Source organism: Macrobrachium rosenbergii, chromosome 21, assembly GCF_040412425.1.
Source record: "Macrobrachium rosenbergii isolate ZJJX-2024 chromosome 21, ASM4041242v1, whole genome shotgun sequence".
Lineage (NCBI taxonomy): Eukaryota > Metazoa > Arthropoda > Malacostraca > Decapoda > Palaemonidae > Macrobrachium > Macrobrachium rosenbergii.
The window spans coordinates 59,631,734-59,657,454 of NC_089761.1; the positions used below are offsets into that span (position 1 = coordinate 59,631,734).

The 25,721-nt window shown below is 41.0% G+C and overlaps 1 protein-coding gene across 21 annotated transcripts in view; it reads right to left on the minus strand.

Moving 5' to 3' along the window:
* Positions 1-10,235: 10,235 nt before the first annotated feature.
* Positions 10,236-25,721, minus strand: part of lap (like-AP180) — a 425,173-nt gene continuing 409,687 nt past the window's right edge. For 15 of the 21 annotated variants that reach the window (XM_067123886.1, XM_067123884.1, XM_067123883.1 and 12 more), the window contains 2 exons: positions 25,349-25,476; positions 11,679-11,817 (listed from right to left, as the gene is read on the minus strand). In XM_067123886.1, the coding sequence (XP_066979987.1) occupies positions 25,357-25,476 (120 nt within the window). In that variant the 3' untranslated portion in view covers positions 11,679-11,817; positions 25,349-25,356. Of the gene's footprint in view, positions 11,818-25,348; positions 25,477-25,721 lie in introns of all 21 variants that reach the window. The other 6 variants (XM_067123896.1, XM_067123900.1, XM_067123893.1 and 3 more) reach the window with 3 other exon arrangements.

Below are 25,721 nucleotides of genomic sequence, written 5' to 3' on the forward strand. Positions count from 1 at the left end.
GAGAACATCGAAATCTGCTACCTGTGCCCGGATCTCAGCGGCTGTTTCCATCCAAGTCGTGGCTCTCCTCACATCGACAGATCCGGGTAAAGCCCAGCCTCCCCAGGACGGGGGCACATGCGTGGCGATTAGTCGGAGGAAGTGGCGGCCATAAACCTTGACCTGGGCCGATGAACACAGAATGGGGACCAGGAGGTAGGTAGGGAGGTAGAAAGTGAGACAGTGGTGGGCTCCCTTTTTGATTCCCCTTCATCCACCTTCTTCTTTTCGGGCTTTCAAAGTCTTCTTACTTGGAGGACAGGGGCGCAATCCGCTGTCCCCAAGTTGAAGAAAGTCTTGGAGGCGAAGGCTCTCAGTCCTCAACCTCCCATAAAGCAGCCCCTCCCTCCGGTGAAGCCACGGGATATAGTCGGTGGCTTCCTGGCATAAGGCCACTCCCTCTGCTGGGGAGGCGAGTTGAGGGCAGCTAGGCTAACCCTCACCATCAACCTGCCTTTGACCTGGAAGGAGTTTGCCGGTATACTTCTGCAGAAGTTTGCTCGGAGGTGGATGCTAAGCAACAAGCAGGAGGTTGCAGAGCCAGGAGTATGCTCTTCGAGGTTCATGCGCTCAGTGGGTCGATTTTATTTAATTTCAGATGCCTCCGCCCTCCTCCATTTGACAAGAAATCCTTGGCGTTTGGCCCTTCATGCTCCCGGCATGAATGCCTGCGGTCGAGGAGTCGACCTGCGCAGGTAACTTCAGGAGTTGAGATTCTTTCCTCCTGACCTGCCTTTACAGAGCTTCACCAGATTGACAGGAGGAAGCTTGGTAAGGACGGATAATGTCCCGAGAGACAGTTATCTTCCCAAGGGACCAGGCGCGGTCTACATTTGCTGCGTTTAATGAGTGGCAGGCGGAGAACACAAAGTTGACCCTTCAGGAGCAGCTTCCACGATGTTCGTTGGGTGATAGAATCCCAGCCCTTGCATGACTAAGGTGGCTCTTCTTGACCAGCCCAGGCATGCCTGCGGAAGGTAACGTCGCCGCTCGAGGAGACTGATCCCCTCTCTGATCTTCCCGAGGCGATGATTTCTGGAAGGATGCCCAGCCACTTGCCCATTGGGTAAGCTGGACCCAGGTGCGCATCCACCTTATTCAGTGAGAGCAGCCCCAAACTGCAGAAGCCCTCCTGAAAGCAGGGAGTTTTGAGGCTGAGTGTCGGCTGGGCCGTCACTGAACTCCCCTGTGCCTGGCGGAATCCACACGTAATGTGCTCGAGCCATCTTCCAGGTCTGTGTGAAGTACTCTGTTGCAAGTTTCAGGACTTGTTTGACTCCATGGTGGCTGCGGATGAACTGCATGAAGCCATCTTCGCTGGCCTTTACCATAAGACATGAGCCTAACAAGCTCATGAAAAGCTCGTTCTGGGGGGCTAGTATCTTCCCCGAAGGAGAAGTCAATAATGTCCTGGCTGAGGCAACCAGGGCCAATCAGAGTCTGCGCTCCCGCTGGGGTATCCCTGCTTTCAAAAGGAAAACCCCCGAGTCCGCCGGGCCCCAAAACAGGCCTGGTAAGAGATACAGGAGGCTGAGAGGAGCAAACGCCAACAGCGTTGTCAAGCTGTACCTGTCTCATCAGTTGGCCAGCCTTCTACCTCGAGGCCAGCCTCAACAGTTCGTGCATGTGCAGCCAGCTCAGCACTCCCTTGCAGCGCCTACGCCGTGCGTCCTGTGTATAACCCCTCCTATGAGGGCCGGGAGTGCATTTAAGCCTCTTTCAGGAAGCGAAAGGGGAGCGACAAGAGCCTCCTTCAGAGGCAAGGCTGCCTTGCGATCCCTCTCCCGGGGGAGAGGAGGCCGTGGTAGAGGAGGCAAGCCTTCACCTTCCCAGTGAGACCAATCAGGTGGGCGGCAGACTTCACCTGTTCAGGGACCAGTGGACCTTCAGTCCATAGACACAGTATAGTCTCAAGGTTTGGGGTAGAGTTGGATCAAGGCCCTCCCCACTCTGATCGAATTTCATCGCCGTCTTCCAAAGAAAGCTCTGCAGGACTTTGCGTGATGCTCCCAAAAGGAGCCACCAAAGAAAGTGAGACACCTGAAATTTCAAGGCAGGCTGTTCAGTGTTCCCAAGAAAGACTCCAGTCAACAAAGAGTAATCTTGGATCTGTCGCGTCTCAATCTTTATATACAATGCGACAAATTTCGCATGCTTACAATCGCGCAGGTGCGGACTCTACTTCCTCGTGGAGCCCAAATGCCTCTATGAATCTTCCAGATGCGTATTATCGCGTCCCGATTACGCCAGGCTTCTCTCCCTTCTAGGTTTCAGACTGAAACAAGCCTACTGGATTCAGGGTCATGCCATTTGGGCTCAACACCAGCGCCCAGAATTTTCTACTGAAGCTGGCGGAAACAGTGGAGTGCAGCAGTTCACGGTCCAGGATATGTGGCGGCGTACTGGATGATTGGATAATTTGGGCATCCAACGCCGGGAGTGCCCGGCTCTGACCATAGTAATCAGAAGTTTCTGAATCCCTGTTTCAGATAAACAGGGGCGAAGTCCGCCCTAACTCAGAGCTCGATTTCAGTGGCTGGGTATCCAGTGGGACCTGGTCTCTTTCAAACTATCTGTTACACTTCCCATGAAGAGATAGCCAAACCACCAGGCAATTCCTCCAAAACTGGAAAGCCTCTCATAGAGCATGAGAAGAATCCTGGGTTTCTCTTCAGTTTCGCATCTGTAACAGATCTGCTCCTAAAGCAAAACTGAAGACATAAACAGCATAAACAGAGTGTAGGCGAAGGCGAGTCAATGTCAGCTCAGGGACAAAGTGTCATTAATTCACTCCGGGTGCTGAGAAGACTCCGGCCGTGGTCACAGTCGAGGGTCTTCAGTCAGTTCCCCTTCAATTCCCTCACAGCTCTAACTAATCCACACGAGCGCTGTTAAGCGGCTGGGAAAGTACTCACCAAAAGAAAAGGTACAGGAGTACATGTTCCGCACTGTTCCGTCAGTTCCATAAACATTTGGGCGATGGCAGTGTTTCTAGCTCTGAAAAAGCGCACAACCAGATTCATATCAGGCTGATGTTGGACAGCGCGGTGGTGTTTACATTGCATAAACAGAGGTTCAAATCAGGCGGATAAACCAAGTGATGATATGCCATTTTCTCCTGGCGGAGAAACACGGCTGGCACCACCATCAGCTACCCATCTGAGTCAGATATCATTGCAGACTCCTGTCCCGACAACTCCGCTGGAGTCGAGGCCTGGTCCCCTGGACAAGGCTTCTTCGAATGGATCCGCGTCAGGTTCGGGCGCTAATTGGACTTGTTTGCCCACGAGCAATCACAAACTCACACTTGTTATGTGCTCCCAACCTGGATCCTCAAGCTCATGCTACGGATGCAATGTCAGTGGACTGGAACAAATGGCAGAAAATATCTGTTTCCGCCAGTAAAACACTTCTTGATAGAGTGTTGCTAAGCTCAGGTCATTCAAAGGTCAAGTAGCCTGGCGAAAACCCAACTGGCGAGAAGAGCAGTTGGTTCCCTCTTCTTCTGGAGCTCAAACTGCGGTGTCATCAAATGCAAGCCACAGCCCGACTCAGAAATAGTGCAAACACGGACTGTGTCAGCTTCTCAAAATTCTGATGCCCGCTGTATGGACTTCCATGAAATTGCTGCTCCAGAGGTGCGGATATTGATCGATTAATATTCTGTTTCTGGAATCAGATAAAGAGATTCTACCCTCGGGCATTTGATTCAGCAGTTAAAAGATTTGGCATCTTTTGAAGGAATCTGAAGCTCAAGTCATGACCACCAATTTGGCAATATCATTCTTTAGGTGCTGTTTGAAAAGGTCTGCTCCGGCCACCATTCCACAACGAAATCAGCTTTGAAAAAGGTGTTTTGCATGGCTAAGTTGATTTGCTGATTCATATTTTTCGTCATTCCCAGAGCATGTGCTTCGTTTGAGAACCAGTGACCCGTCCATACGGTTTCCTGGTTTCTTAGCGATGTTCTAAAAATTAACTCAGAAACTAATAACGATCAATGTTCTTATTTTGGATCTGTTAAGGAGAGACGTTGATTCCTAATTAGTCAGCTTCAGGTGCCAGAATGTAAAACTGTCTGCTCTCTAGAGGTGCGAAGATCATGTGGATTTTTCTCCTGTCGGGTTTGCTCCCCAGATCAAAGGTTCTTAGCAAAAAATGAAGATCCTCAGGATGGGTGGTCCCCTGGAAGGTTGTTTCCTCTTCCACAAGACCTGTCTTTATGCCCAGTTGCTACCTTGAGGCCTATTGAAGAACTATCAGTGTTTGTCTGGTCCTCTTTTATCAGGAAAAAGGAGGAACTTACTTGCTTTAAGGCTATCAGACAACAAATTCTATACTTCATTAAGCAAGCTAACTTGAATTCCAGTCCCTAAGGTTCATGATATCCGAGGCAGTGGCTGCCTCCGCATTATTTTCATAATATGAATTTGATGAGCCCTAAGAAGTATACGGGCTGGGAAATCTCCATCAGTGTTTAAACGCCACTGTCTGAAATGCTCAGAGCTCTGAAGTTCCCTCACGGTGGCTGTAGGAGCATTGTCCCTCTGCCTTAAATTAACCTTTAATCCCTATCCTTTCCCCCCCCGCCCGCCTGCCTCATTTAGCCCGCCCCTGCACCATTTTCTCCTGGACTGAGACATGCTTCACAGCCTGAAATCTAGTTTTATGATGTACAATCTCTGCGGTGTTAGTTTTTAAGTTTGCGATATGTTATACTTACGATTTAGTTTTAAATGGATGCCTTTATAAATTTTCTGTCGTTTATTTAGTTTTAGTGCCTTCACCATAGGTATTAATTATGCTTGCATAGTTGTTTCTCATGTCCTTTACTGTAGTATTAATTGTATCCCTAGTTGCCAGCTCAGTTTCTCTGTCTATACCTTTGTTATTTAATCATGTTTTGGGGATAATTAAAACTATTTTTTGATAATAGTGTTTTTATACATGTTCACTAACTGTTCGTTCCTTTTAGACTTTCACCCAAGCTTAGTATGATTCTCTGTCATGATTTCTGGCTGACACAGGGATGAGCTCAGAAAAGGGATTTGACAAAGGAAAATCTGGCCTGAAGGGGCCTGTCTTGTCTCCCTCCCAGGATCGGTTTCCCTCCCGAGTAGGCATACCAAGCTTGTGAGGGGGTGCTAGCCTGAGATAGTACAGATAGGCGCTGGGGTCGGTGTTGGCGAACCCAGTGGTCTGAGCGGTCGTCGGCTCCTCACGTTTAGGGTTTGTCATTGGGATGTCTTCAGAGTGCAGTCCTGTGGCAGTGACAACAATCCACTCACCCTTATCTATACAGCGTCTATTTCATAATAGATGTTAGATCTGGGAGTAGTAACCCCATTCCTGATAGCTTTTTTTTCTCTGGTATATTTAGCAATATCTATACCTAGAAATTCGTGTAATAGGAATTTCACCGGGTGACACAGGGCCTCCCTCAGAAATAGATTTTTCCTTTGTCAAAATCCCTTTTCTGGGGGAAGACCTGTGTCACCCAGTGACCCACCCCTCGTTTTTTCCCACCTGGGAGAAATACTCAGCTTGGTAGGTGCTAAATTTGGGATGACGTGTCAGTCTCGTGATGACGCTTACTTGGCGGTCGGGTGAGTATTCTGGGTTACAAGTGTAACGCTCACCAATTTGGGACTTTGAGAATTGAGAAGTCTATTGGACGAAGGCCTGTGGAAGCGTAATAGCTCACCCCTGGTATATATATCGACATCTGTTTAAGATGATCAACTGGAGTAGTAACTCAGCATTCTACATAGCTTTTTTTCTGGTATATATAGCAATCTTATACCTAGAAATGTGCTAATTGGAACCAATTTCACTGGGTGACACAGGTCTTCCCCCAGAAATAGATTTTTCCTTTGTCAAAATCCCTTTTCTACATCTTTTTGTTGAATGGTAGTATTTCAGGCATTCTGAACATTGGAGAGGTTTTGGGAAAAAGGGAAGAACTTCTCTATTTAGTCCTAGAATTTTTATTTTTCGTGGTAGTTCCTGGTTTGTAAATTTTATTTTGACTATTCTAATATGTTTATTTGCATCCTTTCTGCTTGGGACAGTATATAATTCCAAGTCATGTATGTTGTTGTATCTTAATTTAAGGGAGTCAATTAAGATTTGTTTTGATGGTAGCTCTTTTTCATCATTGTGTGGGGGCCTCATTGTTCCTTGTGTATAGTTCAGTGTTTCATGGCTGGTTACTGTTACTTTTATTTCATTTGTGTTGGTTATTTGTAGAAAGGTTGTTGATTGAGCTTGGTTGTTGTTTGTATTAGCCATTCATTGTTTTTGATATGTCGACATTCCATAGTTTGTGTGGGATGTATATTTAATCATTTTTTCTCTAATATGCTGTTGATTTTTGTTTTTCTGCTTTTAATACTAAAAATTGGGACCAATTGTCTGGTCCAAAAATATGTTCAAAATGAACTAGCATTGGATTGAGTCGATGGTTATTTCTTTTTTATTTTTTCACATTATTTGGTGATGAGTTGTCTTGTGTTGATGGGGTTTTAGGAGGATTACTTGTCTCTATTTTAGAATTATTGTCCCTTATGTATGGTTCCAGTGTTATGATACTGGAGTTTACCAGTTTATTTGTTTCTTTTTGATTTTCTAAACTCTGAGTCTTTAGGAATTGATATTTTACTTGGAACAGGATGTTCCTTTGTAGCATTTATGTCTATACTAAGGAGATTCAGGAGTGACGTTCCAATAGTCATCGACTGTGCCAGAATTTTACCATCATTGGGCCCAGGGGTACTGAAATCTTTATGACTACTTTACATAAGGAAAAAAAAAAATCTTGAAAAGATATCATTGGCTTTTTATGAAGTTCAATCTGGCACGAGTGGGAACTGACTCCCAAATGTCCCCATCCCTACCCTACCCCAAAAAGGGGATGGCATATCATGATTAGTATGGCCCAAGTGTAAGCAAAACCTGCTTGCTAGGACTGAGTGTATTGTAATAATACAGTCATCCCCATCCTAATCACATTATGGGCTAACCGGACAGAAAGCCGAGAGTCCTATTCCTAGAACCAGGCCCCCCTCCCTCCTTGGAATACGTGGTCCAGCTCCACAGAATGGTTCCACCTGAAAAACAGGTCCAAACATTATCAGGTAGAAGATGGTTCTACCACAGTTCCCACTAATTAGCTTCAGATCCAACTCCACTTCATGGTGTGATATGTTTTCCCATTAGGTTTGGTGAATTTTGACAAAAGTGGAAAAATCCACAAAATTACTCCTGAAATATATCATTATATATATGGGACACTTGGGATCAAACCTAGGGATAAAAAAAAAAGGGGAGAAAAAAAAATACCTAAGTTCGAGAGCCCCCTCACCACACCAAGGTGGTCCGAATTTGAGGGGGGCATGCACTGTGAGGCACCCATTTAGTAATACAGTACTGAAAGTTTTGTAGAAACTCTTTGGGCCTTGGTTGAATTGCTTTCTAACCATTTTTATCTTGCCACATTCTTCAACTTTCTCTTGCTCCAATTTTACCCCTTAATTAAAAACATGCTTTGGGTCAACCATTTGAATGTTTTTTGCATGGTTAAACCACGCTTTAGTAAAATAATTTCTATGAAATACCCGACATTGGCCTACCCCAAACCTTACCTTAGCCTTGTAGTTTAGTTAGAGTATACAGTGCTTCTAACCAAACACAAAGTCTAAGAAACCTTATAAACCCACATTGAATGTGTAAATCCAGTCCAAAATGCAATTTTCATAGAAATGCTCCATAAATAGTCAAGAAAACTCATTATGATACCCTTGAAACTGGTTCATTATTTGAATATTGAAAAGTGCTCAGTACTGTATAGCAAAGGAATACAAAGTACCCCACGGAAACAAATTATTTATGAAATGCACCAGTATGCCACTGCCACTCAGCCACTTACCACACGGCATCCGACTCTTCACAGACTGAGGTGTTCCTGCTTAGCAGTGATCATTAGTAGTATAGCACCCCTACCCATGAAACCTCATCTTTGCCCAACAATTCCCTCAACTACACCAACCAAGTTAAAATCCTAAGGTGGAACCCTGCAAGGAGGAATGTGAAAATCTTACTCCCTAGATACTCTCTCAAATGCACCGAGTTAACACCCTTGTTTTTTATGGTACTGATGCCTTTTAAGGCTCAAACTTTTAAATAATGGAGACCAGTAGACCAAGCACATCTATATTCTTCAAAGAGTAAACCCTGAAAAAAATACATGAAGCAAGATACACTAACCTTACACAGGAAATTTTGGTCTTCCTGTCACTATCAATGATGGCCATATATGCTTATAAATTGAAGAAAGTCTGTAATGCCATGCACCATTTCCTTACCTTTTCTGACTTACAAACTGCTGTTTGTCTATAGTTCTATTTTTTCTGACTTACAAACTGCTGTTTGTCTATAGTTCTATTTTTTTGCAGATTTTTATTTATTTTATATATAGATCAATTCATCTTTTTCCATTTATTTAATGCAAGTTATCTTTGTTCATTTTGATTTTTATCTATATTGTTCTAAATCTGTTGTGCTGCTCCCATTTTACACAAAGAGCATTTTGTTCTGTGGAATTTTTTTAATGATGTTCATGTCCTCTTCAACACTTCCATTTGAATGGTTGCTCTGCTGAAAAATTTGAAATAAAGTTTGTAAAGAAAAAAATTATCTGACTAGTTGGAAATATCGTAACGAGGTTGGCTTCAGGAATTTTGTCAATAAAATGAATAATGTATTGGATTTTACTTGAAAATGCAACATTCTAAAACTTCATAACTGGGTAAATTGAAAAATAATGAATTTTAATAAAATTTCTTTGGGGCATTCATCTCCAACTGAAATTTGGACATTGTTTTTTGTTTATATTGCATTGTATTTTTCAAATACAGATGAACCGAGTTATGCGAAGGCAGTCATTATGCAAATATGTTACACTGCCATGACTAAATAGCCTAGTGTAAGTTTAAGCTGCTGTATTTGATCTTGTGCATCATAAATTTTGGGAATTCTGTCAATTTATTCACTACAATGACCTTTGGTGAATAATCTGACAATTTCTGCTTACCCCACCATACAATAACCATTCTCTGCTCCTGGAGCAGCATGCAAGAAGGTCAAGAAAGCAATAACATCCATAAGCTACAGTTTCTTTTTTTTTTTCCATCATGGAGAAACTGACAGACAACAGTTCACATCTTGCAGTTATTCCAGAAGTGTGTTCATAAACTTACTTTCTTAACATGCATCAATCTGATCAAGAGTTTTTCTCCATGTATTAGGCCAAACCAATGACAAACCTAACCCATCTTCAACATTTATTCTTAATTGTTCCAAAAACTGATCACAAGTTCACCATGTAAATGACTGCAACTTTAATGCCAGTGTATCTACAGAAGACTTTTGCAGTAGTACATGATTGAGTAACTAATAAATAAATATATTTTCCAGGACCAAATAATTTTTCTTCTTCATCAACTACCACAACACGGAGGCAGCCACCAACACTACAGAATGAATGAAGGCGAGTTGATAGTACATAAACAAAATGACATGGGCTCAAGTGCTTAGTAGTGAAATGAGCAGAGCCAATGAAGATAATGAGGATATTGTCTATACTTTATCTAAAATCATCATGGATATATGGTCCATTTAGTTGAGAAATTCAACTGGATAATATCAGGAGACTTCAGTTTGGAGGAAAAGAAATATAATGCTAAAACTTGGTAACAGAATTTGAAAGAGATTTTGTTTATGTACAAACAACAAAGTCCACGTGGAGTTACAAAGACAACTCTCAGACTATTATCTTCCACTATATAAAAAAATAATAATTATAATAATAATAAAATTATTAACAATATCCTAATGATGTGTTGCATTTAGTCTGAGAATCTCTCTTCACACCTCTTCATCAACTGAATAGATACAATAGTGTAATATATCTATATATATATATATATAAATAATGTACTCAGTTTAAGGCTATGTTACATATGGAATAATACTTATTTCTAATTCACTAAACACCAGCCCAACTTGACAGCATCTACTGGTCACTGGGTTGATCAACATCAATATTACCAGTATTGCTTTTTTAAAATTTCCATCAACGTGAAATGTGACCAACACATTTAATTACAGGAATAACATTTGCTTAAGGCAGGCGTTACTTTACATGAGACAGAGGGACAGCCTGTAATCCCAAATCTTACACATATATTTCCTGCACGAGTCAGTTTCTCCAATAAACTATTTCAAGCCTAAAATGTTCTATACTTTGGGTTATGTCATCATCAACAGGCTTTCGAAAAAATACTTTGGCCATTAAGGCTGAAAGGTATTATTCTAAGGCGTCATGTGTTTATGGCATGAAGCAAGCAGCTATTATCTGTGCTTCGGCCTTTATTATATTAATAATCCCTCCAATGAAGTATATAGTCCTTAACTCTTTTCATTTTTGACAATGTTGCTAATACATTTACAGCCTGCAAACATGGGTATAGGATCCCACTGATTTGCACCATGACTTTAAAAATTATAACTATGTGTCTATTTCTCACAAACTGGAATGCACACACAGTATCATCACAATACCTACATATTCACTGCAGACATCCTCACCTATTTACAACTACTCATTTCTTGTAATAGATCTGAGTAACACCTAGAAGAGTTTCATGTGGCAAATGCTATTCCAAACCAGAAACTGGATCAGCATTTGCTGGGGAGATTCATTCGTGAAACAAATTGTGGCTAAATTCTACATAAATGTTTAACTGAAAGTAAAATATTGGCTCTAAAATTAAATTAAGGTTACAGTAATTACCTTCCACTTTTTAATAAATATAAATCATGCTCATATAACCTAGCCTTTGTTCTCATCAACTGTACTAATATAGCTTTCCATCCAAAGCATGAAAAGAAAAAACTTTCAGTGAACATATTATTAAGCATAGCCAGATGTACCCATAGATATCCAAGTTGCACCATTGGAAACTTGACTTTAAGGCAAGTAAAACTGATAAATTCAGTCTGTGTGACTTGAATAATTATCGAGTGCTGAGTATATTTCATACCTGTCTTAAAGTTAAAATGGATCTGAACTCAGATGAAGTCCAAAATACTTCCATCCCAATTATCACACTTTACAAATGATAACTAAAAGAATAAATATATTACAAAAGATCAACCACACCTTAATATTTTTACTACAAATCCCACAAGGCTGAACTTTTGGTTTGTAAACACTGGAATGTACAATTTATAATACATATTTGTAATTACTAGAACTTAAATTTCTTACTATAATACATCATACTCGTAGGTATGCGTCACTTTAACTGGACATATGGAAACGGCAGTCACTATTTTTTATCTGGAACACTCTGGTTTTCAGTCCACACACAACATTTGGACATCCAACAATTCACAAAGATGCCGGACTTCATTCCAACTGTCTACATGATGAGAAAATGCATTCTCTAGTGGCATTATCATACTGTACATGGGTATACTGAATCTTGCTTTTTAAGTTCATTCTAAAACATCACAGTTCTAAATGGAGAAGTGAAAAATAATACATGCATTTGGTATGACAACAATCACCTCTACTAACACACTAAATCATTTCGTATGTTCCCAGTCAACATAACATGAGGCAACAGTAACAAAAAGAAGCCACAACATCAAACAGTGGTGACCATGGAAAGCAATGTTGGCTCATTGCCTTATTATGCCCATATTATGACCAACCTGAAAATAAGAGAAGCAATATTACAATAAAGGTAAAAATACATGTTAGATATAATACTTTCTTAATCGTACAAACAACCAGCAAAGACTGAAAACAGTAAAGTCCATTAATTCTCATGTCATATTTGCTCCACTTTAAACATGCTTACTTTCCATAATATGAATGCAGCTTGCACTTGTATAAATAAAGCAAAATTTAAGATTACAATTTATATTTTTCCTTGATATACAAACCCTAAGTATTTTATATATCTTCTGTGACAGATGTTTTAGTTGTTGAAGCTTGGTAACAAAGTTTTCAAATTGGCAGCAACCTGTTCAGGCAAAAAGGGTAACCACCCACTCACATGCCTCCAGTATCACGTTTCCTTCAGCAGCTAAGCAATTGAGGTTACAAGTAGGATTACGATATAAGATTTTGGGTTTATATATTTATCAAAAATGCAAATTATCTAAATTTATACACTATCTAAACTTATAAACTATCACAAATTTTTAGAATTTGTATTTTTTCTAATTATACCAACTGACAAACTGGAGTCTTCCATACATGGAATATCCCTCGGCACATGTGCTGGACCAGCTGCAGACTTGACAAACAAGAATGGTAATAGAGAGAGAGAGAGAGAGAGAGAGAGAGAGAGAGAGAGAGAGAGAGAGAGAGAGAGTGTGTGTGTGTGTGTGTGTGTGTGTGTGTGTGTGTGTGTGTGTGTGTGTGTGTGTGTGTGTGTGTGTGTGTGTGTGTGTGTGTGTGTGTCACCAAGCTCTCCTCAACCTCTCATTCTTCCTTTGGCTGCAGGAAGAAAGTGGGGTGGGTGAGGTGGGTAAAACCTATATGAAATGCTTTGCTTTATATAACTAGGAAAAATGCAAATTACTTTTAAAAATCTGTGATTTGTTCCTATATGAGAAGAAACTTTGTATGCAACAAAAATTTCAGGAAACCAGGACAATTCTGAGGAAATATTCCATCAGTTGGCAACATTTTCTGTTAACAATAAGTGATGAGCTAGTTGGCACAGGGAGCAGGACAACATCCTCCCCTTACTTGTTATGTACACCACTAAGGTGGTGTTGCCACCCATGACCACCACTGAGTGTCCCTGCAGGTTGGCCTGAAAAACCTGCAGTGCCAACCATGATGCCCACATCTCCAAGACACTGGTATGTAAATACAAGAAGTTTGGGATCCAGGTCCCTGAAACAAACTCTACTCACAAATGTGTGCCCCAATCTCCTCTTGAGGCATCCTAGAAAAGGAGCATCTCCAGGGGGGAAGAGCTCAAAGGGACTCCAAAGAAAGTCAGTGTCATTACGCCACCGAGCTAGATACTCCTACATGTCCTCAGCAGAGGAACTGGGTGCTAAGGTTGATCTTTCGAGGAGGACCAGTTCTGTTTCAGGTGTCACAAAAGAGAGTGAAGGGGGCTCTGGCTGTATGGGATATGTTTTTCCAGGGACAGGAGGTGACCCAGAATCACCTGCCATTACCAAGCTGATTGATCCCTCTTCAATAAGAACCAGGCTGTGATGGCCTTGAATGACTAGGCAGTAAACAGCTGGGAAAGCCTTCATAGCAATGTGGTCACGAGCATCCCCAAGTACCTGATGTGTTGCCTGGGGACTATATCAGATTTCCACCAATCTATCACTACACCTAGATCACAGCAAATGGCTAGAAAAGTGTTTGTCCTGGAGAAGGATAAACCAATTGTCCAGGTATTTTAGGAAGCGAATGTCTTTGAGTGTGTTGAAGTGGAGAACATGGTAAACACCTGAGGGTCTGTCTCCAGACCAAAGTACAGAGCCTTGGATGGAAAGACCATTCTATTGCAGAAGTATCTGTGAGTCCTGATGGACAGAGATCTGAAAAAAAAGTACCCTCAAGGTGGACTGAGATCATGAAGTTTCTCTCCAATGGAATCTTAACACTGAGCAAGTGGTCTCCATCGTGAATGGGGTCTGATGGGTGTACTCGTTTAGTATCAAGAGGTCAATGACCAGTCTACTAGAAAGAGAAAACTGTATAAACCTGGAGATCGATGGTGAATGCTCTCAACAGCACCTGTTTGCATAATTTTTTTTACCTTTGCCCACAGGGCTCAAGACTTCAGCAAATCCACAGCATATATTGGGAAGTGAATGGGAGTTATTGACTGGGGAGGGTGATTGTGAATGAGAGCCTGTACTAGCCCCATAGGACTGACACTGGCCCAGGGCTCTGCTCCATGTTGCTGTTACACTGCTCAATGGCATGACAGGAAACCTCCTATCTGTGGCAGCCAAGGAGTGGGGGACTGCCAATCTCAGCAACCCCCTCCTTTCTTTCTTCCTCAGCCCCTCTTAGATGATAATTATGGCTGTTACTCCTGCTTAGCCTTCTGGGGTTGAGGCTTCCTTTGTGCATCTGAAGTAGAAGGTTTAGCTGTACATCCAGGCCTCATAAGTGATGCTTTGCTTCCCCAAGGTGGTTTAACGTAGCTTCTTGGGATAAAGGAGAATCTCAGGAATCCTCCCATCACAGCTCTATAGCTGTGTCAACTTTACCTGAGGGGAAGTAGAAATGTAAACCCAAGAATGAGCTGTTGCAGTGAGAGGCAGTTTTAAAGCAATACCTGGCATGACAGCAGGTTAATAACACTCTGATAAAGAATCATGTTCACCCATGTTACTGACTTGATGAGCCATAACAGTAAGGGCCTTGTCACTTGACACAGGTAACCGCCTCACTGATAGCCAGACATCCACAGGAGTTCTCTTACGAGAGCACACTGCCATGAAACACGAATGGTGGCCATGGTTACAGATTCTAAATTATTGGCCTCAAAGGCACTGATGGAGCCTCTACAGAGGCAGATTATTCATTAGACAGCACAGCAAAGCATCCAGCCAGAGAGGGAGATGATTGATTGATTAATAATTGTGGGGAGATCTTCAACACCCTTTGGCATGCAGATTTTCTTCTGTCTTGTTGGGGGGAGAGTATTTGATGTGCTGGCTGCAAAGAAACTCCTGACCTGCAAATCAAGTAGTTGACCTTGGCCAAAACACCACAAGATAACTCTGACCATGGTAACTTTACTGAAGGTCACACCTCTAGAGTGGAACCTGACACTCACTAAGAGGATGAGATTGTCAGCCAAATTGACACCTTTGTTAGCCACCCCAAGATTATTTAGCTCACAAGTAAGTGGAATAACCTCCTGGAACTGCTGTTCTAGCTCAGTCTGAAGGGGTTCTGGAGGGGGAAGGCCCCTCTGTACCTTATTCACCAGCAGTTCAGGTGGCCACCCCTTCAGGCGGCAGGGGAAAAAGTATACCTTAGTTTAACCAGACCACTGAGCTGATTAACAGCTCTCCTAGGGCTGGCCCAAAGGATTAGACTTATTTTACGAGGCAGGGGAAACACCACAGATTTTTGCTCCCGATACAGTCCTGCAAAAGAAGAAGACTTTGCTGGCAAAGAATAATGAGCATCAATGAGGCTACAATCCAAATGAAGATCTGGTTTCATTCTGGGAGTGGCACTAAAGCAGGAGGAGGACAGAGGGCCAGGAGAGGAGCATGCAGTGATGCCAATCCAATCCCCCTCTCCCTGGTCCAAGGCAGACTACACTTACAGAGGTAGAGGGAATGGGTGATCTCTCCCTAGTGCAAGAACAAGCCCACTTTGCAAGGGGGGGGGGTCACAAATGCACTGAGTGAGATAACAAAAAGGCTCTCCCACAAGAGGCTCTTCTATCGGAAGCAAGCAATAGGGAGGGAGCTATCTGCTGCTCTGATGCTGGCAGCCTGAGAACCAGGAGCACTGATGAGAGGAAGCAGGTTGCACGGGATGACTCTGCAACAGCTCACGAAAGTTGCACAGAGATAGGCTACCCTGATGCAGAACCCTAATCCTGGCTGGGACCCTGGAAGTGGGGAAGAGGGGGATGCTAAACAGGGAAGCGGGGAGGGGAGTGTCACAAACCCCACTTAGTCAGCTACAGGGGCCACCAAACTCAAGGGGGAGCACCTGCATGGAGGAGGGGTCTGTCAGAGAGGTGGTAGAGAGGGCAACAGATATGTTGATCCCATTCTTTAACTGCCAAGGAGTCTTAAAGACCAAAAAGAGATTGGGAACTGGCAATGTTAAGTGAAGGCCAAATTTTCAACAGTACTCAAAAATTATCAAATCTTTAGCTTACTCATCATCTAAGGAGGGACAAACAGATTTGCACATTAGTGACTTATCCTGCCTTAAGGAGGATGGTAACTGGAGTTATGAAAGTTCTGGATGTCACTTCTGGTGCAGGGCCATGCTCTAAGCAAGCCAGAAAGCATTCTTAGATTTCCTTCTCCTTCTGCCATAATACTCTCACTGGGATGATGCCAAGGTATGCATGCATTCATCACAAAGGAGAACATGCATTCCTTTCTACAAGATGTACACTCGGCAAGAAAAGTGAAGATACAGTTTTTTTAAATCTTCGGACATACAGTGCTCAATAATGCGACATCTGGCAACTTTAGAAAGGGGAGGAGCTTCAGTCTTAGTGTGTTGGTTTTTTGCTTGACCTCCTATAACTTTCAATCATATTCTACGATTCTGACATCATTGATACTTAAATGCAGTAGTAAGCTTTACAGTATTCGTTCAAGTTGTAATTTGCAGCGACAGTTCTGAGCAAACTAAACATTTTTCGACTTTGCCTACCAATTAACCTTACACAAATGAAATTTATGACACCACAATGAACGGAATGCTTTAAATAATCGGAAACGATGATCTTCCATAGTGAAATCAAGAGTTAAATTTGAGCAATGTCCAAGGAAAAACGTGGGGAACAATAAAGGAACGGATGCAATGTTACGATGAGAGAGAGAGAGAGAGAGAGAGTTGCTGTTGTGTAAGCCTAGGCCTACAGTATATGTAGAGCTACTCATTTCATTATTTTTTTTCTTTTAGAGATTGAGCGATACTATATTTGTATAGTATGTTTTAGCAATGGAGAGTGAGAGAGAAACTATGGTAACGTCAAGAAACATCCAGTTACTTGTGTTTTCGCGCCGAATCGCTCCACACATAGAGAACGCTCTTGCGGATTTAAATAGATTTGGTCAACTTACCGTAGCTGTTGCAACATTTACTGCCATTAATTCCAGCTGACTTTTAACACCGTGAAATACAAATATGAATGTGTAAAAATTAAAGAAATTATCATTATCTCGTATGATGATGCAATAATAAGCCTGTCCATAACGGAAAACGAGTAAATATTGCCGTTCTGATAAATAGTACTACACCGAGATATCCACACACTATCTTTTAGATCTCTATGAACGAAGTCATCTGAGAAATTCTGATTACTTCGGACATGCATGGTGTTTTTAAGTATCTGAACGTTTTTGTTTTGCAGATTTAACATATATGATATCATTTGCATTGTATTTTCATATTCTAGGGTAAATTTACCGAGATTATGTGTTTTCTGTGAGAAAAAAATTAAAATTCGATGAACGAAATCTAAAGAAAACTGTATCTTCACTTTTCTTGCCGAGTGTACATACAGAATGTGCCCCTACCACAATCAGGGCAAGAAAAGTGGTTACATGGCCATTTGCGACCCTCACAATGGCATTTGTCCTGTTTGTTCTCCACAATAAAGAGAAAAAGTGGGCCAACAGACACTAAAGCCATCTCAGACACACACAAAGTATCATACAATACACAGCAAAAAAGAAAAAAAAAAAAAAAAAAAAAATTCTGGGGTTAAGTATACTTTAGTTTAACCAGGCCACTGAGCTGATAAACAGTTCTCCTAGGGCTGGGTCGAAGGATTAGACTTATTTTACATGCTAAGAACCAATTGTTACCTAGCAATGGGACCTACAGCTTATAGTAGAATCCGAACCACATTATACCAAGAAATGAATTTCTATCACCAGAAATAAATTCCTCTAATTCTTCATTGGCCGGTCGGAGAATCGAACGTGGGCCCAGCAGAGTGCTAGCCAAGAACGATACCGACCCGTCCGAGGAACTTAAAATTCTGGGTACTCAGCCAAACTACTGCAAATAGGGGAGAGAATTATGAGGCACACCTGCACTCAACAGCAGCTGATGAAAGACTGGATGGCATATGTGAAGAGAGCATGGTTAACCCCCTCTCTGTCACATCAACCTTCTATTATTCAAGTCAACAGCTGGTCAAGTACAGGCAGTCTCTGGTTATCGGCAGGGGTTCTGTTCTGATGGCACGACGATAACCGAAAATTGGGTATTTTCAGCGCTTTTTCTGTGATTTTCGGCACTTACTGGCGTTGATAAGCCCCCGAAAACCGCAGATTTTTGTTTATTGGCGCCTCTGTTAAGTATGCACCAATCTGTGATTATCGGTGCCGATAAGCTGAAATCGGTGCCGAAAATTGCCAATTTTCGTCACTAGACAAGCGCTGAAAAGCTAGATCGCTGATAACCAGGGACTGCCTGTACATGCACTAAAGGATATTCCATATACAAAAAGCTTCAAGCTTGTATCTCTATAGGAACAATGGCTGCTTTTCCTAAAAGGATAAAAATCCTGATTTGCTGTATGGAGACTTGCTCCTTAGGTCAAGGAACTGTCTCAAGATCATGCGATGAGTGTTGATCTACCTATGTCAAGTTCCCAGTCACATAAGTGAGCAGGGGGAAGAATGACATAACTTTCTGTCTACACCACTTTGCGTGATGCCCAAGTTGACAAGGCCCTGTGCCAGTGTGGTTTCTTGTGACCTCCCTCCTGGAAAATAAGAACTTGGGTTCCCTTGTAAGAAGGGAAGGCCATCTCAGAAGGTAGCATTAAAATGCAAAACCTCATATAAGTTTTGCTCTACAAACCTGCCTCACCAACACATACAGGGGTAAGCTTGTTTGTTGATTTATGGTACTACAGTAGTGTGCTCAACAGCACTACCAAGTGTCCTGTCAGCTTATCTCAGAGGGCCTGTAGTACTAACAATGCCACACCCATCTTGAGAATGTAAATGTGCAGGTAATAATCCTTTGGAGTCTCTGGCCCCAAGACAAATGAGCCATTTGCATGTGTGCCCCACCCTACCTTTGGTGTATCTGACAATACAAGCATCTCTTGTTCAAAGGAACAAGAAGTGTTGGATGATTGACAGACGTGACCAATGCTGCTTCAAGCACCACTGAAATCAATACATATGGAGTGCAGTCAGAGTCATGAGGTATGAATTTCTCTAGAGACAAAGGGCTACTCAGAAGGACTTACCAAAGCTCAGCAAGTTGTTCCTCACAGGACAAGAACCGCACTGAAATCTCCCACATTTGTTGAGCCAATGTCTGCAGGATGGACCCTTATTGCTTGTGTCAATCAACATACCAAGGTACTTTCTCAGATATTTTGGTTATGATTCAGACTTCTCCCAGTTTATCACAATCCCCAGATGATGAGAGAATCTGATCTCCATCCGGTAGCAACTGCACTTGAGGATGCCAGGATTAGCCAATCATCAAATACTGTAACAAACTGGTCATCGATTGGGCCAAAACCATCACCAAGGTGAATACTCGTGAACAACTGTGGGGCAGTCGCTAGTCTGAAGCACACCACCGTAAACTGAAAGGCTGTCCCATTGCAGACAAAGCAGTACGTCTGAGAATCTGGATGGGTACTTGAAAGTTTGCATTCTTCACTCTAACAATGAAAGCATGATATCACCCTCTTTGAATGAAGCCTAAACGAAACATGGAAGGCTCCAGCCCCTGTTGCTGCCATGTTACCCAATATTGTGACTGGCATCCCATAAGCTGCAGTAGTGGGAGAGGAGGAACTCTGATTCAGTGACCTCCTTGGCCATCAATATCGTTTCAAACTTCTTTAAATGAAGACCTTCTTATTCTTCTTCTGTTCTTTGCATTTCTTCCAGTGCAATTTAGTCTTCATTCATTTTCACTTATGTCAGCGAGACTGTTAACGATTCCCTTTGCCTCCTCTTCCTGATTAAATCCTATGAAGTCGCTGACAAACTGTGGGCATAAAGCCTTTCATGCTCCAATAGCATAGCATTGGTGTTACTACCTTCATGTCCTGCAACATCAATATTCTTGATGTAATTATAAATGTATACCTTCCAAAAGTCACGTAAGGTCACACTAGAGTAATTCATTTCAATGTTTGCCTATATGTACGGCAAGTGTAATATTTCTTGAAATTGGCTATTACTCCTTTTCATCTGTCGGCTGAATGATTGAAGTTGTGTTAGGGGGTAAATAAACAATTTTCACATCCAGATGGAAATTATCTAAGTGCAGTGGGTGCTCCGGCTATTATCCAAAATTAAGAGTCTTGAAAGGAATCCCATTCTCATGGCAGTATAGCTTGACTTTGGGAACAGTGATGGAAAAACCAGTCTTTGAGTACAGCAAGAGTAACCCAGGCTTTGTTATTGGACATCCTGATTACAGGTAGAGCACTTTCTGTGATATTTTTGGGTGCCTGTGGATTTGCAGCACTGTATACTATGAGCGGTTTTAGTTTCAAGTCTCCCGATGCGTTGCCACCCAGCAGTAAAATTAGCCTATCCTCCACCGGATTACATCCTGGCATCGTCTTCTCTTCATGGCTGATGTATGTTTTATCTGGCATTTTTTTTTTTTTTACAGAAAAGACCTGTCTCGTCAATATTAAATCTTGCTAAGGGTATAACCTTCCTTATCAATTTCCTTGAGCATCTCAGGAAATTTTTTTGGCTGTTGCTTTGTCAGCACTTGCTGCCTCACCACTAACGAACACAGGATGCAAGCAAGCATGTTTTTTGAAGCAATGAAACCATCCATGACTTGCACAAAACATTCCGTCTGCAGTGCTTTCAAAAAGGCTTTTAACCTTTTCCTGAATCAGCATGAGGCTAAGTGGTACACACCTTTGTCTCGTGTTCTGTCCAGATACCCAGATGTTTTTCCATTTCTTCTACCATCCTCCCCCTTCTCTTACTTATAACTTGACTACATTGACACAGCACTTTAATGTGTTTCATCATTTGCTCTTTGTTCATAAAGATTGTGCCAACAGTTGAACGATTCATATTATACTGGTGTGCTACCTAAACCATTTTTTCACCACTTTCTAATTTCTTTATAATTGCCACTTTGTTTTCCTTGGGATAGTTAGTTAGTAGCGTGTTGCTTTTTACCACTGCCACTATCTTCACTGGCCTTACACTTGCCATTAGCCATGATAGAAAAAGGACAGGCTCAATACTTAAAGATATCACACGAATAGATCAGAGCACAACATACGACATCTTACCACTTGTGTAAGTTCGAGAGTCTCGTACAGTATATGGGCATCAGCTACAGTGCTGTACAGTGTGGGTAGCAGCAAAAACTGTAACTAAGCAGAGGCATGCAGTATAAAATTTGAACTTACGGGTGGCAAAGGGAGCACTCCGAACACAATGTATTTATGATCATGTCTGCTCGTATCTGAAAGTTTGTAAGTAGGGTGGTGTCTGCATGCAGATGTGTTTTTAAGTGCAGCATCCACTTGTTCTCTCTCTTTATTTCTTTGTGCTATGCTTGATTTATTTCATTACAAGTTTAGCTGACTCTGACTATCACACATGTAACAGTACACAAGAGAATATTATCACTTGATATTTCACCTCAAATATAATGTTCACATTCACATTAAAATATTAATTAAAAATATTCATAAAGCACATTTTTTCTTGAACTTTGTCATAGATGTTGGATATTTATAACTCATTTCCCCTTCCCTCAACCAAAGGTTAGAGAGAGAGAGAGTGTGTGTTACATACCCACACGCTAGAGGATACCAACTGCGTTTCTGTCGCTTTTGGGTTGTAAATTTCATTTTTTCATCCTTCAGTAAAAATTATGATGAAAATAAAAAATAAGAAAATACAGTAGAAATAAAATGAGAATAGTGTAAAATAAAATAAAAAATGGAAGAAGAGTGTATGTTATAGGCTTTAACATATGTGTTGTCAGTTGTCTCTCTCTCTCTCTCTCTCTCTCTCTCTCTCTCTCTCTCTCTCTCTCTCTCTCTCTCTCTCTTGCATTGTGCTTGATGTGCTTCATTACTAGTTACAGTACAGTACTGTAATATCCTTTAATAAACTGTGGAAAAAGCACAAACAAAAAATTTAAAGCAAACAATGCTCTAACAAAGTCAAATGCCTGCCTACTATCTCCACCCATCCCATGCTGCATTCCAACCCCCTTCCCACCTGGGAAAACTCCTTCCCTGGCCACCCATCTTCTAAAATAACCCTTTCTTTGAGTGAATCTATCTATAAACAGCCATACTGCAGCTCTTCTCCCAAAGTGCTCAACCTTCTGACCTCCTCCCCCAACCAAGGAAACTTTTCATGGCCTCCCATACCCCCCAAAACTTCATATGTTTATGAGAATAAGCAGTTTTACCCATATTTCCTTAGACTGTGCAGCATTGCCAACCACTGGAAAGCTGTTTTTTATTAATTTTTAAAAATTTATATGCACCATATTTTACAGGATCGAAGACACTCCAGGCTCGAAGATGCACCCCACTTTTGACTAGGAAAATTTTTTGGGAAAAAAAAAGTGAATGTAAAAATAAGTTCACAGGATTTTCACTCAGCTTACAAAGATTTTTTTATGTGGTTTAGCGGCTTGTAGATCCTGTTAACCATATGGTCTACATTTTTCTTTTACAGTATATAGATACAATAAATTTACACAAAACCTACAGACTGGTACCCACAGTATGGTTGCACCTACATTAAACGTTCTACAAGTCAGTGTTCGGTCCCACTGTGCTTTTTATTGCGCTACGAGTATTTGCTAGTCTCAAAGCGTTTTAAGTGCTATGACTCTGGCTAACACAGTATATTGATTATTGTTTTTATTTTGAAAACTTTGTTTTTCCAAGTTCACCAACTCTAACATTCAATAATTTTTCAGAAGTTGACATATCTGTAACCAAAAAACCTGAACAGATCACCAAGTAACATAAACAGTATAAACTGCTAGCTGTATTTCATACAGAATTTTCTTGGCCAAAACTATCTCTGAGCATGCATATGGATGGGACTATAGCTGGTGCATTATTTTAGGTTTTGACTGATAATATTAGATGCAAGCTTATGTAATTTTTCTGAATCTCTGACAAAGGAATGATACTGAAATTTTAGAAATACTGAATTTTTAATAGTTATCATACAATTAATATTCAAAACCTGAAAATATTTTGCACTTTGTTACCACACAAGTATGACACTCCAAACTGCATGGATAAAAAAAACATATTGAGAAAGAAAACATGTGCTGCAAGTACATAATAAAGAAAAAACCTTTCCATCTATTCATGATGATGCAAACATTTTATTTTTACATATCTGAAAATAGCAAAACTGTATTACTGTACTGCACAAAAAGATGGTAGTTTCATGTGTTATTCTTCCAAGTTTCCGAAACCCTTTTTACAAATCCAAATTTTTGTTTAATGGTCTCATAATTTTTAGAACCGTGGAAACCAATTGTTACCTCTGCTTGGTGTTGCTTATTTAATGCAACACATTTTGTGATACACGTCTGAACACACCAAACAAATGGTTAGTGTTTGATTACAACCGCCATGCTAGGCAATACTGTAGTAAGATTTACCAGTAAACCCTTTTAACAAGCTGATAATGTTCATAGGTCAGAGTCATTTGAGTATTTGAAATATTGATATACAACATGTAAGTTACTGTAGCCCATTGACTCATCTACTGTATATTGCTAATACAGGCAATCCCCGGTTATCGGCAGCCTCGGTTACTGGCGATCCGATTTTACAGCGCTCGTCTAACGACAACAATAACCAGATTTTTATCGCTGATAATCGGTTATCGGCGGCGCTGATCACTGGTTATGGGTGCTGCTAACCAGGGATCAGTGCTATTATCGCCAATTTTCAGTTGTCGTCACGCCGTCGGGAACGGAACCCCGCCGATAACAGGGGACTGCCTGTATGGGTATTAATTTTTGTGACTAGGCTACATATACAGTAATACCTCGAACTTATGCAAGGTTAGGTTCCAGAACCCCTCCTACAAGGCGAGGATTCACGTAAGGTTGGTAAGGTCACTAAAAATGCTAATAAATGCTTATTTCTAGAGTTTAAATACTAAATATGACCCTAACCATGCTCCCAAAGTATTAAGATAACCTTTAAATGATATTAAAGTTACTGTAATTTCATTTAAAAGTTAGCTTAATACATTACCCTTAAAAAAAAGAAATACATGGTTGACATAAAAATAGAGTACAGTATCGTAATGGGTGCTGTATTTGCCACACTAGCACATAAGTATACTAATGTTACCCCTAATTCGTGGGATGCCATTTTCTTTTTCACTCGCAGAGTAAAAAGCATATTACTGTACAGTAACTGTACTACCTTTGTATCATATTTATATACAAAAATATAAATAATACAAATTTTCCAGACCAATTTTACACTTAAAAGCCTAAAACTTATAAATGCACTTCCAAAATTAAACACTTTCTGCATGGTTCTCTTTGAAAAGTACAGTAACTTTGCAAGTGGGTATCATATCTTGTAAAAGTACACGAACTGTATCATATTTATTCATGTACAAAAATAAAAATAATACATTTTTCATGCAGATTTTACACATAAAAGCATGAAAACTTATAGATTCAAAAATTAATCATGAACACTTCTGCAGGGCTTCTCGAGGATTTCGCAAATGTCACATCTATGAAAAAATCGCATATGCCAATTAGTTAGGTTCCAATGAAAAGTTCGCGTCTGTGAATTCGCGCAACTCGAATCACATAAGATCAAAGTATTACTGTATAGTAGTTTTCTGTTTTTATGATACTTTTGTTTAATTTTTAGTATAATTTATACATTTAATTCAAGGGTCATATTCAGTAATTCTGATTACTGTTTAGCAAAAGATAACATTCCTCTTCAGTTGGGAAAGGCTTTAAAAAAAACTCTACCATTGGCCTCTTGGACACACTGTAAATTTCCGGGACTTGTTTAAGGAAGAAAATAGCATCTTCAACACCACAAAATATGGTATATATCTCAGGTCCTTGGGGTTTGGTTGTGTCTGGATAAATGAGGGATTCCTATTGAAAAACATGCCTCAGTCATAAACCACTCAACCACATAATACCAGACAAAGCAGCTCCAACAGCAGCCATGGCGGAGAGGGTGAAAAGTGTGTTTACACAGCAAGATGGTTAATGGTAAGCTGACAATGTTCATGTGCATGCATCACTGGTTACCCATAATGCCCACACTGGCTGCTGCCAAATTTAAAAAAAGCCTCTTAGCAAGCTTTAATGACCAACCTAGTTACTGGTGAAGGTATCCATATATAAGACAAGGGTTTATATCCTTGTAGGAACAACATGATAATTATCATCACTTTCTGACTACAGTATATGCCACTTCACACAATGTAAAAAAACACTGTTAAATTATGCATTAGAATTTCTCCATATTAATTTTCATACCTGCACTGTTACAGGGCACCAAATGGATCAAAACTTGCCGGTTGCGTAGGCTGAGCAGGCTGAGCAGCAGGCTGAGTTCCAGCTGGGAAACCTCCAGGCATCACACCACTGGCCATAGGCATTCCTTGCTGAAATGTTCATTGTAATATTCAAACTAATATATCCAAAACAGTTTCTGTGTTGCTCTTAAAGGCACCATACTAGTCTAAACAGCTCTTTAGAGAAGGTACTACTTACAGTGTACTTTGTGAAATACATTGTAGGCAAGCTGTCCTAGGAAGCTTTTGCTGTCATTTTGAACATCATCTGACTTGCTTTCTTATTTCCCTTTTCTCAATTCCCATAGCTCTATTCAAACCAGCTTTTCCTAGTT